The sequence below is a fragment of the Pararge aegeria genome, chromosome 19 (assembly GCF_905163445.1).
Source record: "Pararge aegeria chromosome 19, ilParAegt1.1, whole genome shotgun sequence".
Lineage (NCBI taxonomy): Eukaryota > Metazoa > Arthropoda > Insecta > Lepidoptera > Nymphalidae > Pararge > Pararge aegeria.
Window position 1 is genome coordinate 847,628 of NC_053198.1, and position 19,600 is coordinate 867,227.

A 19,600-nucleotide genomic window follows, 5' to 3' on the forward strand; every position below is an offset into this window, starting at 1 on the left:
TCAAATTCAATCAAATAATTTTCGATTATAATTTACATATGTTATTAATACAGTAGTGGTAAACATATCATTCACAGAAGAACAAATGAGTGAAGCAATTAGTATAATTACAACTAAGTTATAAATTAAAAAAAGAATATCCCACTTCTGATTATATGACTCTGATTCTGATATATCATGTTAACTTCTTCTTAGATGCTCCACTTTGCAAGTCAGTGGAGGACGGACAAGTGTTCGGCGCCTTGAAACAAGAAACCATCGAGTTAGTGTGCTCTGTTGACTCCAACCCGCAGCCAAACAGTTTCCAGTGGACTTTCAACAGATCTGGCGACCAAAATGAGCTGTCATCAAGGTAACAATAGAATAACGTCAGTAATTGTAAATAATTTACACATGTGAAAAAAAAAAAAATACAATATCTACGATAGTCGGATTTATCGCACAACTACTGAGGTTAAAAATTTTAAACTAAGGTTTTCGTGTTTAATCAACATTTCTTAAATATAGTTCAACGGATACATACCACGATAATATTTTGGATTTGTCGATATTTCGACCCAGTTGCATGGATTGTGGTAACGACGGGACTCAGTCCCTGGGTCATGCAACTGGGTCGAAATATCGACAAATCCAAAAATAATTATCGTGGTATGTACCCGTTGAACTATATTTAAGAAACCACTGAGGTGTTGAATAGGTACTTTACGTCTACTTGCTTATTATTATATTGAAAGTTTGTGCAAGTTTGTTGTTTAGAAAACATTATCCAAGATGTCCGTCACCAAAAAATGCCAAATTGCACTATTTCTTAGAATTTCTTCAAAATGTGTAACAAGGCTTAACGTAGAATAATGAACACTATATTGAAAGTCAGGGGTTAATTGTTGGCATTTCGTTAGTTTTGTCTGGTGGGAGGATTCGGCCGCTACTAGTTTTCACCCTACCGACAAAGACGTTCCGCGACCGATTTAGCGTTCCGGTGTGATGTCGAGTAGAAACTGATTAGGGATACGGGTTAAAGAAGAAAGAAGAATAAATCACTCTGTAAAATATTAAATAAGCATATTTATTTTTCAATACAAACTAATTCAAAGCATTTTAAGTGTTTACTTATGACAACCCTATTGAAGATAAAAGACCGACCCGCGCATAGTACCGACGCTACGTTGCGCGTGACGAGTACTTTTTTAATAGATTAAATAATCGACAGAAGTCACTTTATTTTAATTTTGCACGTGGTGTTAGTGGCAATGGCAGTGGCTTACTCTAAAACTATTAGCCTTTCGGTTTCATAGATAATAAAAAATGTGCACCTGAAGCCTGTGAGGTATTATTTCGGTTTTCATTTACACGTCGTATATAGTTTTTTGCAAATATCAACGTTTCTACCTGTCTCTGTGTTTTACTATTCTCATTTCATTGTTGCTTGATATACGAAACTGAATAAAGCGTACTTCATATTTCATTTCAAAGGTAGTCCTTTCAGAAGAACGTCTTAAGAATACTGGCAAGTTAAGTTGTCGGCACCTTTTGACCTGTATGAAGTGCACGCTGCTTAGTGCTAAGGCAATCCGTAATAACCTTACATCCGCACTACAAAGTTGTAGACAAAGTTCGGGCTCCCAGTTTTGCAAAGTTGGCTGCAGCTCTGCAAAGTAGCTATTTAACTTACTGCGCTCGATTTACTGAAATTAAATACCGTTTTATTAGTAACAGTTTAGACGCATATGAAATTTTCATAACCACTCCTCATCACGGATTGACTTTTTGTTTACTTACGTTAGGGAGAATTTCTAGAGTGTGGAAATTCAGTACGATAAATTAGTCAATAAAAACATAACTAATCTATGGATTCGATGTGTTTTTCTTACGTCTTCATCAGCGTACAACATCTAAGTAAATTATCCGGTACAAAAATATCATCCACTGCTCTAAGTATACCATTTACCATTAGCATTTTAAGTGCTTAAGAGTCTGGGTCAATCTGGATTACAAAAACACTATAACCTTTTTTATTTATCAAATGAAAAAAAATCGGTTTAGTCGGTAATATTAAAGTTTAACGATTTCAATCAAAATCTAAATACATTTCAATTTAATTGTTTTAATAAGAAACAAACAAAAAACAGTTCCTTTTTATTATAAGTATTTAGATGACATCCGCGAAAACTAGACAAGGTTAATTATATTCTGTAAGTAAAATAACTGTAAGATCTAACTTACATAATATAATTATTTTATTTTAAAATGTCTTAAAGCTTACCCTTATGTTTTTTTTTCAAACTTATTTTAATTATATTGCCACGTCACAATAATAAAGTTCTTGCAAAATGTGGGAATACAAAAAAATACCTAATATTCTATTTAAACCATATTTCTGCAAGTAAAGATCATTTAATTTCATTTTAAAATAATGATCTACATAAACGGGTTTATTAGAAGCGGAATAAAAGTAACATCTCGTCTGCGAAAAGTACAGGGTCCTTTGTCGGGTTTAGTATACGCTTTTAAAACATGCTCACAAAGCTAATTTAGGACCCGCCGATGTACAAGTTAAAACATTGTGCTTAAAACCCATTAATTATGCTAAGGCTATTATATAATTTACTAGCTGTTTCCCGTGGTTTCACCCGTTTAGTTAACTAAAGTTTGTAATTTAAGTGATAATGTTATAGTTCAGTAGCCACGTACTTAAAGTTAAACTTAAAGTTACCGAGCTATGTGACGCCTAGTGCAAACCGCGCGATCGAATGTAACGAATTTGAAACGAATTTTAGATTTTAGGTTTATTTTCTCTCTTAATCGATGCATCTGTATAACATACTGTAAAGGGCAAGGTAAGGTTAAGTTAGACTTAATAATGATGATTGAAAAACACCTTTTAATATTTAAATTGCCCGCTATTGCCCGTGGCTTCGTCCGCGTTTCTTTGGTTTTTCATAAATCCTGCGGCACCGTACATATTTTCTGGAATAAAAAGTAGCCTAGTAATCCAGACATTGAAACAATGCTGCTTTGCGGCAGAACTAAACCGCGGTGGTAGTACTTCCCCGAAAAGCTCTGACGGACAAGTGCCTGTCATATGAGTAGATTTTGTAAAAATGTACAATCCTTAAACTTGTCTAGCTTAGTCGAATCTTAACAAAAACTTTTATCAGAGCTGTTAAGGGTAATGACATAGACCGAGGCGCATCTAAGGTTACCTAGGTATAAAATTACGTGGAGCTTCTGTCTGGAAAGTTTGATAAATTACTAGAGAAAAAATTAAAAACCGAAAAGTTCAATAGATATTTAGAGTTTTTATTCGTGAGATTTTGTTATCAATACATTTTGTCTGGTTTTGGCCGTGGCTAGTTAACACCCTACCGACAAATACGTACTGCTAAGCGATTTAGTGTTCCGGTGCGATGTCGCGTAGAAACCGATTAGGGGTGTGACTACCATCCTTCCACAGTTAACCCGCTATCATCTTAGACTGCATCACCACCTACAACCAGGTAGGTTTGCAGTCAAAAAAAAAAGAACAATAATATTGTATTACTAACTAGTATACCTTTCGCGACGAAACGTAAGTTTACCCGTGATATAAAGTGTCCTACGTCTGTCCTTAGAACGCAAGGCTATCTTTATACAGAGATTTGTCAAGATCAGTTAAGCTGTTAAGCCGCGAATATTTAACAAACGTTATTTTTTGGTGTTTTCTGAGGGTTAAATCTATGTCCTTATTTATATTATTAGGATGTCAGCTCTTACTGCGCCAAATTTAATCGAAATTTGTGCTACGGTTGAGTTGAACATAGGTAAGGGTTGTCTCAATGATTTTTGCTTTCACTTTGCAAAATTTCAGTTTAGCTATGAAGCCGAGAATATAATTACAAAACGCTTTATTATATTTCCCACAGGCACACCTACCTACCTATGCCAATATAATATATAGTGATAATCTAGAATAAAAATTCTATGACCAGTTCTTAATATTACATCTGATTTATAAAAGCGAACTATTAATTAAAAATAATTATTAAAAATTTAAAAGAAGACTGTTCAAAACCCACCATATAAAAAAAGAATATTAGCAGTCGTGTGCACCTCAGGGTGATTTTAGTGGATGCGATTAACTTCGTCTGAGTAGAGTTTCTGATTGGCCGTGAGCTTGAGAAGAGTAGTATAATATCACTTGTGTGAATGTTGGTTCGATTCCCAAAGCTGGAAAATGTTTGTGTGATGAACAAGAATGGTTTTCAGTATCTGTGTCTTTATCTGTATACTATAAGTATTTATGTATAATATATTCATAAAAAAATTCATCAGTTATCTTAGTACCCATAAAACAAGCTACGCTTACTTTGGAGCTAGATGGCGATGTCGTAGTTTATTCATTTATTCATTCATTCAAATCAATATTCAATTTAAAGACATATACCACTTCGGGATAGCTACCAAATATAATTCATACTAAAATATACTCGTAGCTATAGTGCTATAGTGTTATATAGTTTTTTTTTATTACAGTTTGTTTACCAACACGGATCACAAATCGGTGCTACGGTACACTCCAATGGACGATAAAGATTTCGGAACGCTATCTTGTCTCGCAACAAACTCGGTCGGCAAGCAGGAGGTGCCTTGCACTTTCAATTTGGTTGCGGCTGGTAAGTATAACTTATTATTAACTAGTCTTTACAGTTGTTACCTGTGACTATTGGATATTTTTATGCATATGGCTATTCTATTTTCTGACCCCAGAACTACCACTATGCTGAAAACCTATTTCAATTTCTGGCTCTGTGGAAAACATAAACAAATCTATGTTAAGGGAACCTATGTGTTACTCTGATATATAATCTATATCAGTGTTAAATTTCATCATAATACGATCAGCCGTTCTGGCGTGCTTGAGTACTAAACATAGAAGTATAGATATAAATGTTACTAGCAGATATAGTATCATCATCGACATTATTAGCATGGAAGATATAAATTCCTCTGTTGGGCACATCCTTCTCATAACATAGAGACAAGAGAGAGGTACTCTTTATCATGAAATTCAGAACTTAGAGATATAACCGCATTTGCACAAAAAATCAATTCATGAAATTTAGTATACAGGGGGTTTCGGGGGCGATAAATCTATCTAGCTAGGATTCTTTTATATTGGAATCTCGGACAAAAACTGCAAAAAATATATTTTTTAAGTGATTCTGATGCGTGCGGTGCGTGAACGGTAAACGTTACGCCAAACGGAAGCATGTTAAAGTTCTATAAAACAGTCCGCGACAACATTATTATATTTAATCGGCGAGTCCGCTAGTCATTATTTATATGTGCAGTAAAGTTTTCAAATCAACAACAACTTCTATGATTTTCCTACCTACCTATCCAACCTACCCAAAAGGTAGTTTGAAACGTCCACCCACATACTTTAATGTCCCTCAGGCCGCCCTACATTATTGCAAAATTGCTCAGTGCTGAACCAGAGTGACGGCTTACAAGTTGAGTGCTACGAAGGCTTCGACGGAGGACTCCCCCAAGTGTTCTTCATGGAAGTACTGGAGCTACCCGCTTTAAGTGTAAGTAAGAGGTGAAACGTTCGAATGCTCTTATGAAATTGATTATAGGTTGTAATAGCTTCAAAGGAGATGGTTAATTCTCGGAGTCTATACCGTAACCTGTACCGTAAAACGTACAGAATCGTAGATTGTGTTGCAAATAAGTTAGTTTATATTTCAAGTTACATAATTAGCTTAAAATACAGTAATAACGTTCTTATTTTATAACAAACTTGTGAAGCAATGATAGGGTCATAATATGTTATCGTGTTTTAATGTAAAATGGATTTTTTCTCTTCTCGTATGATGAGGCATTAGAGACCGAAAACGCCTTTATATCCGCCATTGTTATTAATTTATTGATTTATTGGTTTACTGGCATCCATGCCTTAACATAGTCATGAGGCCCTGTCAGGGCGAAGCAATAAGAAACTGTTTAACCCTTATAATTATTAGAGCTACACGTTTTCTGTCTTAGATTTCTTATTAGTGTTAGTAGAAATATATATCAGATGTCAGAATAATTGGTTACTTTTAAAGATCGTCAAGTTTATAAATCTATTATCTTAATATATATAAATCTCCTGTCACGATGTTTGTCCGCGATGGACTCCTAAACTACTTAACCGATTTTAAATTAAATTGGCACACCGTGAGCAGTCTGCTCCAACTTAAGAGATAGGATAGCTTAGATCTTTAATTATAGTCGCAATTTTATTTTATTGCAAATTATTTGTCTTTAATTAATTGACAGTCATATGTTATACATATATATACTACTATACTCATTTAAGGCTTAACGATACTGAATACTTTAAAAACAAAATCAAACGCAGACGAAGTCGCGGGCAACAGCTAGTAATATTATATAATTGCTCAGCCAATTGTTTGGTCATTAAATTATAAAAATTTTATCACATTATATTTTTGTATTGCGTTCTTTTAGAGTCTTGCTTCGAACGAATATTTAATCCTAATTCAACCAGCATAGAAACCAGTGCTTTCGCAGAACATTCGAGAAATACTGTGGATTAAGGAGGAACTACGTCGTATTTGATGAAAATATGGTTTATCCTTGTTAGAACGTATAAAATAAAAAGCTGGCAGATCAGGGATCGCCTGTTTTAGTTAGCTCTCAATTCTGCAAATTACCTCTTCTTTTTCTTCTACTCCTCCTGGGCTTGTCACAGTAGTGAGTCGGAAAGAACCTGCACTTATCCCATTAATCAATTAAAATATCTCATTCACCCTCTCGGTGCAATACCAAACCCAATAACTTACTAACTCATAAGTGGGGATAATAAATATTTTTTTTAATTAATACGTGGAAATAATAAAAATGAGTTCAATTAATTTTTTAATGAATACTACGCCCTATAAAAACCAACAGCCTCCCTCCCCATTTATCTATATCCGAACAATAATTTTCTTTTATTATATATTTCTGTCTAATTTTCCTTTGCCCCGGAGACACGTATACACGACAGGAAGTGTGTACAAAGAACCTAAATCCTATTTTTCATACTGCACGAAATCCAAAGAAACTCTTGTCATATATTGTTACGATACAGTTTCAGAATATTTATAAAAATATAAACATAATTTGTAGAAATTACTTAATTATTATTATATTTATTATTTGTAGTTATACGCCCCTTGGTGATAAGATAGCTTTGGCTTCATAATTTGGTACAAAACAAAACATTGTTGGTAATCTTGCCCCAACTACCAAAAAACAGAGATACCTACTTAACTACTATTGAATTCTTATTTAATTTCAACTGGGAATGTTCCAAATTCATAGAGGTATGGTATACCACGGCCCACGTGTACTCGATGGGATGATGATATTCAGAAAATCGCGGGTCCACAATGGATCTAAATAGCTCAGGAAAGAGAAAGATGGCAAGCTTTGGAGGAGGCCTTCACCGGAGAGGGTTACTGATAAATAATAATTATACATAAAGTACCAATAGTTGGAATAATAGACTACAATACATAACTGATTGTAGTTGAATAAGTAAAGATTAGGAAATTTGTAAGGCTTACATAAAAATAATAAATATATATAATAAAATAAATACCACGGTCCAAGTCGGATAGTCATAACCTGATCGATCAAACTTAAATTGTTATAATACTAGAGCTTAGACCATTTTTTATCTATCCGTGCCTTCCAATTACAAGGGAATCAGTAGATGCTGAATTCATTTCCTTGATATTTATATTGTCAAAATAAATGTAAATTTTATCTTAGCACTTTTGTATCTTTCAAAGTGTACAAATTCTGTCTCGTTAGGATCAATACTTATAATTTTTTTATATACTAGATATGCTTGCTCTTGGCAACTATCCTGGCTATAAATGTCTGTGTATTGTTGAGGATGTGTTGTTGTGTGTAGTAAACATACAAAACAATATACTACACATAAACTATTGTGATGGAAAGCAATAATTGCTTTGATAGTTGCGGTCTAAGTTGGGGTGCATTTGCCTAGAAAATGTCTATTAAAATAAAAAAAAAACTAAAGTAAACATTTTTGCGTTTTTTATTTTATTCCTGCAACCATTAATAACTGAAACATTTGTAGGTGCGCGCCAACCTCACAGCGAACTTCACCCCGAGTTTCGAAATCCAGGGCCTAGACAGAGGTGTCAGCTACCTCCTCAATATCTACGCGGCTAATGCAAAGGGCAGGAGCGAAGTGACAACCCTATATACTATTGCCGTCAGATCACCGGATAAATATACAGGTAATAAACGTAATATGCAAAACAACAACTTTTTTTTAGCTTTATAATATTAAGTTTAGAAGTTGTTCTTATCTAGACGGTCCAACCTGAAACGGGAGTGAAGCCTCATGTGCTTCCACCGGCACACACGCCCTTCAGACCGGAACATAGCATTACAACAATGCTGTTCAGCGGCAGAAATAAGCATTGTGGTATTACTTCCCCGGCCGAGCTCTGAGGCAAAAACCTCTACTCCTACTTAAAGAAATTATAGGTCGTAATGTGCCACCAATAGCACACACGCCAATGGTTGGCCACCCCTGCACTCATTAATTCTGTTTGGTTCGTGTACATTTTAGTGAGGCTTTCGCTCATGACTGGGCCGATAGCAAATACTATGCTGAGATTAATCAATCGGAATGATGGTGTTGATATTTGAACTTCCACACATTGCTTTGTTTACCTACTCATCGTAATATTAACCCATTACCGGCCTACTAAATGGCACGGGTCTCCTCCCACAATGAGAAGGAGTGAAGAACGACTATAGGCGAGACTATAGGCGCCGCCATATTGGCTTCGGCTGCTCTGACGAGCGCCTGTCACTTTATCCCTACTCCGCGGCCGACCGTCACGCGACATGCAACACACAGCCGTAAAAGCCTGTGACGATGTAATAAAAGTTTCACTTTAAAAGAAAATAACTATCAGATATATATCAGTAATACCTTAATAATTAATAGTGGAATCCAGCTGGGTTTTGGCAAACGTATAGATTAAAGCACAATGGATATCAATTTGCGTAAGTTGGTATTAGCCCGGGTAAAGCTGGCATTATAATAATAATACAGTGTAATAATATTGGCATTCTAATAATTAAACGGGGACAGAAAGGTCTCGTTAGCTGTTACTACGCATGTCTCGCTAGTTCAGTGACCGTGTAATTCCATTTAGATATAGTTAGAGATATAACAATAATTTTGCAAAGTCAACGATGATAGTATTAATGGAAATATTTCGCCTTCACTTTTGGGAGGGGAAATATCGTGACGACTCAAAGGTGTGTGGAGTCCACCAATCCGCACTGGGCCAGCGTGTTGGATTACGGCTCTAACTCCCCCGTTTTATTATGGGAGGAGACCCATGCCCTGTAATGGGCATGAACCAGATTTGCAAGCCGGAAACTCATATGGCTCTTCTGGTGCTGCAGATGTTAATGGACGGCGGTGATCACTAACATCCGGTGACCCATATGCTCGTTTGGCCAAAAATTATAGCAATAAAGATCTTCCTCGAGTTATAGCTAGCCACGGCTAAATTCTCCCAACAGAAAATTTGGAAATCATCCTACTAATATTATAAAAGTGAAAGTGCGGATGTTTATTACTCAATCACGCATAAACGGCTGAACGGATTTAGGACATCCTTCCGACATTTGACATGGAAAAGAGCACAGACTACTTTTTATCCCGATTCCTTAAGTAGTTCCCGAGGAGAAATTGAAAATGGTTTACGAGCTAAGCCGCGGGCAGACGGTTTTGAAAGTTGGTATGCATGTCATCTAAGCTATGGAAAAGGACATGTTCTTTCTATACCGAGCTCTCAAATAGTTCCCGTGGTAAGATATATGCTAACGAGCGAAACTTTATATACATTAATTTCCTAAATAGACCGTGGGGTTCGAACCCGGTACTTCAACTTATAGGACACTACTACTGCGCCATGAAGGTCACCGAAAACGTTTTTTTTTGTTCCACTACAAGACAGCTTGAATGCAATCACAGTGGAAGCAAACCTAATTATGCGGTCTACAATAGTAACGGGCTAACCTTTTAGAGGTACGGCAGTTATATTAAACTCATACCCCTAATTGGTTTCAACGCGTCATCGTACCGGAACGCTAAATCGCTTAGCCGTCTCTGTCAGCAGGGTGGTAGCGTCTAGCCACGGCCGAAGCCTCCGACCAGACAAAAATACTTACACATACATAGTCGGTTAACAGCCACTAGTCTGATGAAAAACAGTTTTGCCGATTACGAGTGCTTTCCGCAAAGACTACCAGGTCATTACGACTGCTGAGTGTTTGTACATCTCACAACTCGACAGTGATAAATGAGGGCTAGAGGACTTTTTACGTTCCTCCGAAGATGGATATTTCATCTTTGTCTGTTTTAAGACTAATCCGTATTTTTCACGAAAAGATTCCTATTGGTTTTTGCATGATGTATATAAATAAATCAGTGCCTGAAGACCAAAATCTTCGAACTTGTTGCCAGTGATCACTTACGGATCTGAGACAGAGTCGCTAACTATGGGCCCCATATGAAGGCTTAGAGTCACTCAGCAGGCGATGGAAAGAGCTACTCCTAACATGTTAGGAATATCTCTACGTGAGGAGATCCGTAGAAGAACTAGAGTTACCCGACATAGCTTAACGAAACGCGAAGCTGAAGTGGCAATGGGCGGGACACACAGTTCGGAGAACCGATGGATGTTGGGGTTCCAAGGTGTAAGAGTGGAAATCCCGCACCGGTAAGCGCAGCGTTGGTCGAGCCCCAACCAGGTGGACAGACGACATCAAACGAGTCGCGGAGAGCCGCTGGATACAAGCGGAACAGAATCGGAGGAACAGAATCGAAGGAGTTTGGAACGCCCTACAAAAGACCTATGTCCAGCTGTGGACATCAGTCAGTTGACTTGATGATGGCCATGGCCATCTAGCTCCAAAGTAAGCGAAGCTTGTGTTATGGGTACTAAGATGACTGATGAATATTTTTTTATGAATAATATACATAAATACTTATAATATTCAGATAAACACCCAAACACTGACACCCAAAACTTTCATGTTCATAACACAAATATTTTGCAGTTGTGGGAATCGAATCCACGGCCTTGGATTCAAAAAGCAGTAGTCAAATAAATTATTTAAAAAGCAACCAGGTCATAAGTCACACCCAAGGTGGTTCATCGTTTACGTAATCCTTTATCTATGACAGGCATTTTCTAAAACAATACGCTCTTATCAAAAGTCTGTCTCTACTATCAATACGCTGTAACATCAACGTAAAGTGGAACTCATTGAACTTGGTTTAAATTTCAGTTTGTCTTCACTTCCAGAGGAAGCGCTATTGGCAAAATAAGAAAGCAATTTACAGAATTGGTGATTTTAAATGATTAATAATATATGTCCATCTGGAAAATGTTTGTGTTATGAGCATGAATGTTTTTCAGTATCTGGGTGTTTATATATATATTCTAAGTATTTATGTATATTATTTATAAAAATATTCATCACTCATCTTAGTACCCATAACACAAGCTACGCTTACTGTGGGGCTAGGTGGTGATGTGTGTATTGTCGTAGCATATTTATTATTTATTTATTTCTTACGATTACAAACCATTGAATGCAATTCATATATTAAGCGTATGGTTTTATGGCCAGGTGCAAGTAACCCTTTTTCGCTGTCGCCGATGATTGCGTCACTTCTGGCTATGGTCGCTCTTCTAAGCGCAGCAGTATGCGCCATCATAGTTGCGGTGTACCGGAAACACTTCGTGAGAACGCATGGGAAGCAGCCGCCATCTACGTGAGTATTCTTATCACATCTTAAATCAAAATAAGTGGATTCTTCCAGCTTGGAATAAATATTTTTACATCCAAAAAATTTGTAGACTTTCAATCAGAATTATAATTAAAAAATATTAAATAATTATTTAATAACTCTATATTAATTAGGTATCTGTTACTCGACACTATAAGAACGACATCAAACATTTTTAGACGTTTCTGTGTATTTTGTAATTGGCTTTACATAAATAAATTTTGTTTTGCTTGATTATTTATTTATAACGTGTACAAGATCTGCTTTCTCAAAATTGATTTTACTTAAGAGTCTACCTTTGGAGTTAAATAATTTAAGCTTTAAGAAAAACACAAGTTTTATTTTCTCTTGTGTACGACGTGAGCACAAAAGCATGTTATGCTTTACATTATTTTAGAATATGTCACTAAATAGACAGCAAACGTTTCATTATATTTGAAATCATAATAAAATATTATGTATTAAGTGGTAGCGACGATGGTTTTTTTAATTTTTATTAATTAGTAAAAATTGTTTCCGATCAAACTTCATAAAATTTATAATCAATTAAATCGTTTTAAATAAAATCAGCTTACAAAACTTACTTGTTATGATATACGTTTAACAAAACTAAATTTAAATCATTGTTGACTTTAGAGGTCCGTATTTGGTTTTACTTTTTGACGGCCGACTGGCGCAGTGGGCAGCGACCCTGCTTTCTGAGTCCAAGGCCGTGGGTTCGATTCCCACAACTGGAAAATGTTTGTGTGATGAGCATTAAGTGTTTTTCAGTGTCTGTGTGTTTATATGTATTTTCTAAGTATTTATGTATATATAATTCATTAAAATATTCATCAGTCATCTTAGTACCCATAACACAAGCTACGCTTACTTTGGGGCTAGATGGCGATGTGTGTATTGTCGTAGTATATTTATTATTATTATTATTATTATTACTTTTCCTACGTGAATTGAAAAAAGTCTTCGGCCCACTTAGTATCAAGAACTATATAATATAATATTGTTATTATACATATATATAATATGGATAGATAATATTGTTATTGAAGTCGTACAAAAATACACTTAGATAGGTCCTTAAGAAGTGACATAGGTGGTACCGCCCATGCTTTTACAAAACTCGCAGTTAAGCTATAAATAAACATACAGACACACAGATAAAACACCCGGGGAAGTAAATGGGTGCAATTACTTTCTAAAAGTAACAACATCATTGATTCTAGTGTCTACATTTTGTTATTCTTATCACAAAAAAACACCAACCAACTCACATTGGAGCGGGGGGGTTTATACTCTAAAACTATATCAGCTTTGAGTGATGAGTAATTTGTCCAGCTGTGGGACGTTGAATTACTGAGGGGGATGATCCCACAAAAACATTACCATAGTCAAACATTGCATACGACAAACGTTAGCCAAAATAACGCCTACTTAGCGAAAATATAGTCTAGTCCAATGTTGACTAAATTAGACTAGACTATATTTTCGCTAAGTATGCGTTGCGTATGCGATTTATCTGTTGATAATTACCTTTAATCTGAAAATATGTCCGCGTTTCTTTTAGTTTTCGTTTTCCCAGGATAAACAAATAATCCTCAAGGACGTAAACAAAAAGCTATAATTTTTTTGTCAAGACCGGATTAGTTATAAAACCGTAAGGCTAGATTTCTTTATCTCCAAGGAATGTTTCTCGGGTGGTATTCTAGGATAACAAGTTTGTTATGTCAATCTCCAAAATGAAAGCTGTACGAAGGCTTGTGCTGAAACTTCGCCCAAATTCGCCTATGAATCACAAACTTTACTGATACTAAAATTCTTAGACTATTGTATGGTATTTATTCCAACTACTATAAAGTAACAGACGCTTCTGACTTTTTGCTGATTTTTCGATACCCTCCCGTTTTTCGAATATAAAGAACTAAAATAATCGCTTCAGCGCTGAACTCGTAATATAACAAATTAGACAAAGCAGCTTAAAGCGCTTAGTGGATTTTGTTTAATGCATCCATTTTGTAAATGACATTTGAACTATTGACAGAAAATTTACGCAAGAAGGCGATCATGATTTTGTTGTGAACTTGTGTCCATTCTGGCTTGCTTTGTGAATGTTTGTTACATTGATTTATTATGTTACTTTGAATGCTCACGGTTTCGTCACTAGTGATCTGAGTGTTTTTTCTTTTCTTCTGCAAATAGATTAAACAACGGAATTCGATTTCTGCCCCCCTCGTTTTTTTCTTTGCATCATAAAATTTAACTGAAATCATGTTTTTTTTACAAAAATCAATTAATAGATTATGTTTCATGATATGAATATATAGAAGCTGTATATGTATTATTAAAATATTTTAGAACAAGAAGAAGAAAGCACTTTACTGCACACACACATAAAATTATACTGAAAAAAATGAGCAAAGAAAAAAATTATAGGCAAGCAAACGTACACTTATTGCTGCAAGCAATCTTGTACAGACGGCCACTGATAGATAAAAACACGAAAGAACGAAATAAATAAATATTGTGCTATGGGTGCTAAGATGACTGATGAATATTTTTATGAATAGTATACAAAATATACTTATAATTAACATATAAAAACCCAAACACTGAAAGACATTGTGTGTCTTTTAGTGTTTGGGTGTTTATATGTTCATCACACAAACATTTTCTCAGACTCAGAAAGCAGGGTCGCTGCCCGCTGCGCCAATTGGCTGTCGAAAATATCGAATGAATATATTGAATATGTCGAATTTATAGTAAATGAAAAAAAATTAATCTAAAAATACATAGATATACATAAAAATAAATATAAATTTTATTAAATTATACATATTTTTATACATTTAAAAATAGAAGGTGAAAAACAACCATTTTTTTGATGTAGTTTTGTTTCTATTTATTAATGTCAGTTATAACGCTGCAGACAAAAATTAAATCATTATTTTATAATCTCAAAACAGCAACGCATTATACTCGGAAGGCAGCATCGATTCTTTTCCAAAAAGGGATAACCTGCCATCCTACACAGCGTCCCCAAAAATGGACTACAGCAGTCGATATGAATTGAAGATAGATGGAGAGGAAGACGATCCTGACATTATACCTGTACAATTTGGTAAGTGAATGAGAAAATATGAAAATTAAGCTTGATTTGCTATACTCTGCGACAAGCAGGAGAATCTGTATGCATTTCAAATTTCTTCAATCCTTATACTTCATACCAAACAGATCTTCGGCAATGTACCCTCTACGCACGTTTCGCTCCGAAACTAGAGCATCCTCAGGAGCTGTTGCTTAATTAATTCATTGTAAAGTCAACAGAAATTATAAATTATAAATTACACAATACAGATTCTCCTGCATTTCTCATGCTTTTCGCGGAGTATAGCTAATTAAGCATAATTTTCATAATATAATATGGTTTTCCGCAAAGTAATGCGTGCTTCTATCCAATATTTGAATGCGAAATACATTTTTAATAACCAACTCCAAACGCTAGTCCCAAATATATCTAGAACCTGTCAATATTGCTGCTGATTGATGCATATTGCTCAGAGCTAGTTCTAGGATTTGAACTTGTAAGCTTTTAATCAGCTTTTCACACCAAGTTTCAAGAAAACTCGTCCCAGTGCAGGTCAATCGTAATCCAGTAGCCGAGGTAACAAGGAAGTTAGTCGTTCAAAAGTTACTTGATTTCGCTCTCAGAGCAGACTATTCGGTCGCGACATACGCTTGTTTTTATATTTCTTAACTGAAGTCCAGAACCTTTTTCGTAAATCTGTATAAAAGGAATGATGTATCAGCTAGATACACGTTACGGAGTATATTTTAATTTACTTACAGCAAAGGAAATAATATTACCGCTTCATAAATGATTATCAATCTCTACTACTTTTCTTTAGAACTCAATCACATATCTCTCATCGTTATGCCAGCATTTCCAAGAAAATATTTTCGTTCCATTATTTTTCTCCTACATACTTTGCAAATTCGGCTACCAAGAAAAGGTCTTTTAATTTTTCCGTATAACATATAGCCTATAACGATTACAAATAATTTGGCTTTCTAAATTATACAATAATTTTCAAAATCGATTCAGTATATCGCGAGATTACCCCCTACTTTTCTAGATTTATTGAGACTGAAGCAGAATGCTCGGTGGTAGATACCTATTAGAACATTTGAGACTTTCCAGAATTGTACGAAAATAGCTTTTAATTAAATTAAACCTGTACTGTGCACAAAAAAGATACTGTATTGTGTTTTTCTTTATTAGATAAAAAGCCGCTTGATGACTTCAGCAAGCCTCAAATAGGAATGGAGGGAGATACTATAAAAATCTACCGGGAACAAAGCGTTATATTGCCAAATAGTGGAGTAAGTATACCTTGACGACCTTATACTATATATGTATTATATGATAACCTACACGTCCCTCCAAAGTATGCTCTGATGAAATACTCTCCAGTCTATCTAACATACATATTTTTTTTTAAGTCTTTATAATAATACCTAATACATACAACATTATGTCGTCTAGTTGCATGGCAATTGGACCATAATATATTTCAATTATAAGTTTGAACATTATTAAGGTTCTTAGTCAAAGACTGTACTTTTTTAATCACAGATTTTGCTAAGGCTTCAGAGTTAATTTGCCCGTGTGTTTTCAAACAAATTATAATCCAAAAAATATTCAAATAATGTGTCAAATACATGGTAGTGTTTTTAATGTTTTTATTTATGATTTCCTTAAAATAATATTAGCATTCTACACTTCTTATCTGTATAAATTATATGTGTGGGACATTTCATACTTCCGGTCTGCGCAATTTTATTAAAAATGGGTATAAAGTTTTTGTTTCACGTAATAATACATATGTTAAATATTAGCGCAGACTACAATCACCAAGCATTGTAATTTTAGGAAACCCATATATTAAAGGTGACAAGGTCAAAGCCGGAAGGGAATTCATACATTTCTTTTATTTATCGTAGGAACAAAAAAAATTAAGTCTTATTGGTAATCTCTCGCAATTTTTTGTGTAAAATACGTGTAATTCTATTGATAGTCCTAGTAAATATAAATAAATAAAGAATATTTAAATAACAATAAACTATTGAATTATATCTGTAATATCACCGATCGCCAATGCCACTGAGAGAAAATATTTGCAATAGCAGACTTAAAGCAAGTCATTGCTTAATTTTCTTATTTGGTCATTGACCGACCACTGAGACACACAATATTGTTTTTTTTTTAATAAATAAATAAATACACTACGGCAATACACACATCGCCATCTAGCCCCAAAGTAAGCGTAGCTTGTGTTATGGGTACTACGATAGCTGGTGAATATTTTTATGAATGTAATACACATAAATACTTATAACGTACAGATATATTGCCCTATATGGATCCCTGGTCTATGTCTATGATACATATCCATTGGATGATAACTAAATTATGGTGCAGATCTGTACGCTGCCTTCCAGTTCAATGACAGAAAGGCAAGAGCGCGCCTAAATCATATCATTCCAGAGGACTATCCGAAACATATTTTGGAGAAAGCCGATAGGCAAATTTTACACGATGCGTGAGGTGCTCGGCAGACGTACCATAAGTGACAACCTCACTGGTGCAACGGTGAACGCTGTGATTTTAAGTTGTGAATTGTGTTGTCAAAAATGTTTTATTCATCTAGAACTAATCACAGGCACTTATGAAGCGTTCATACATCATTTAACATGTTCATGTTAGTGATGGGCATAACTGAATTCGTTAACTTAAAACTATAGTTAGGAGGGTTCCAAAAGCGCCCTGCTTTAAGAAGAGCCCACAACAAACTTAACCAGGTTTTTTTATCACCATTTCTCACTCTAGTTAAAATTTCTGAAATTTCTTTGGTCTGCTCTGGTGTAAGGTTTCGGCTGTGGCTAGTAACCAAACGATTAAACGTTCCGGGAAACTAATCGCGTAGAAACTGATTAGGGATATGGATATAATTTAACTGCCATACTCCCTAGCAGGATCGCCCGCTACCATTTTAGATCGTATCATCGCGATTTCAGTCAAGGGTTAACTTGTAGTGGAATAAAATAAAAAGCTTCTACTATCCACCGACTATGAGAAACACGAGAAAACAAATCCACGCGGTTGCTCGCTGGGAAACATGGAATGAATTCTATTTTCAGTTTTGCGAAAAACGCCCCATGTGTTACTGGACTTGTGATTGATCCATGGCGCTTGATGCAAACGGCGTTATTGGCTGCATTCATAATGGTGCTAAATCACATTGCGGTTGAACGGCTATATTTTAACCGCAACAACCTGTGATTTAAATTAATTGAAATATACTAATATTATTATGCTTCGTAGGCGGGTTAGTTATGTTGAATTACTAATAACTAGATATAGAGTTCGAATTCCGGTTCGATAAAATCCGTTCCGTTTGGCGCAGTGGGCAGCGACCCTGCTTTCTGAGTCCAAATCCGTGGCTTCGATTCCCACAACCGGAAAAATGATTGTGTAATGAACATTAATGTTTTTCAGTGTCTGGGTGTTTATATGTATATTATTAATAAAAAGATTCATCACTCATCTAAGAACCCATAACACAAGCTACGCTTACTTTGGGGCTACATGGCAATGTGTGAATTGTCGTAGTATATTTATTTATTTATTTAATTACTTAAAACGCACATAACTTAGAAAAGTTAGAGGTGTGTTCTGGGATTCGAACTCGGCCCCCCAAAAGTGATGTCGAGCTCCTACCCACTGAGCTATCACCGCTCACAATAATCTATATCTATATACTTATAATAATAAATAACTTTACTAAGTTATGTGCGTTTAAAAAAAATATCACTTGCGTCAACGGTGAAGATAAACATCGTGAGGAAACCTGCATGCCAGAGAGGTATCCATAATGTTGTCAAAGGTGTGTGGAGTCCACCAATCCGCACTGGGCCAGCGTGGTGGACTACTGCCTTAACCCCTTCTCATTGTGGGAGGAGATCCGTGTACAGTAGTAGGCCGGTGATGGGTTTTTATGATTATGATGTTTGTACGTTTCTTGTTTAATAAGGTTTACCTACTTTTTTCAACATAGTAGTTTAAGAATATACGACATTGTATTTGGATTACAGAGCATATCCTTCGTGAACCGCGGAGTGACCGCTCGGGGTGTTGACATATCGGCCTCTCGACATGAAGTGGTGACAGCATCGAGGAAAGTCAGGGAAAGCTGCATATAGGAAGAGTTCTCAACCTACTTGTAAACTATGTAGCTAGTGAAAAATGAACAAGTGTTTTTTATGTGACCATAAGTGTTATAAGAACTCTTAAGGTTTTATGTACATAAATATCAATGGACGAGGATTATTTAGTTTTAAAAAAGGTAAATATTATTCGTATGAATTAGATATTTCAAATTGTGTATACAAACCACAAATATTCAGATGGTTAAAACATGTTACCAATTTCGTAATTACGTCAAGAAATTATCATGATTGTTAACGACAACGAATGAATCATTCGGTAACTTTTTTTTATCCAATTACCCTCTGATTCCTTAATGTGCACTGTTACCTACATATGCAATGTGTCGCGTGCGTCCCCTCTGGTTGGTATTGCACCGTGTCGCGATCGGACGCACGATGATTGCGTCCGTCTGCGTATAACCGCACCTGGACATGGTGACGTCGTGA

At 35.4% G+C, this 19,600-nt stretch overlaps 1 protein-coding gene across 1 annotated transcript in view; it reads left to right on the top strand.

Moving 5' to 3' along the window:
- Window positions 1-19,147, top strand: part of LOC120632379 (neural cell adhesion molecule 2-like) — a 157,171-nt gene extending 138,024 nt beyond the window's left edge. Inside the window, exons 10-17 of the mRNA XM_039902238.1 lie at window positions 196-352; window positions 4,513-4,652; window positions 5,437-5,570; window positions 8,141-8,303; window positions 11,731-11,875; window positions 14,851-15,005; window positions 16,167-16,267; window positions 19,040-19,147. Of these exons, the coding sequence (XP_039758172.1) occupies window positions 196-352; window positions 4,513-4,652; window positions 5,437-5,570; window positions 8,141-8,303; window positions 11,731-11,875; window positions 14,851-15,005; window positions 16,167-16,267; window positions 19,040-19,147 (1,103 nt within the window). The remainder of the gene's footprint in view (window positions 1-195; window positions 353-4,512; window positions 4,653-5,436; window positions 5,571-8,140; window positions 8,304-11,730; window positions 11,876-14,850; window positions 15,006-16,166; window positions 16,268-19,039) is intronic.
- Window positions 19,148-19,600: the final 453 nt, after the last annotated feature.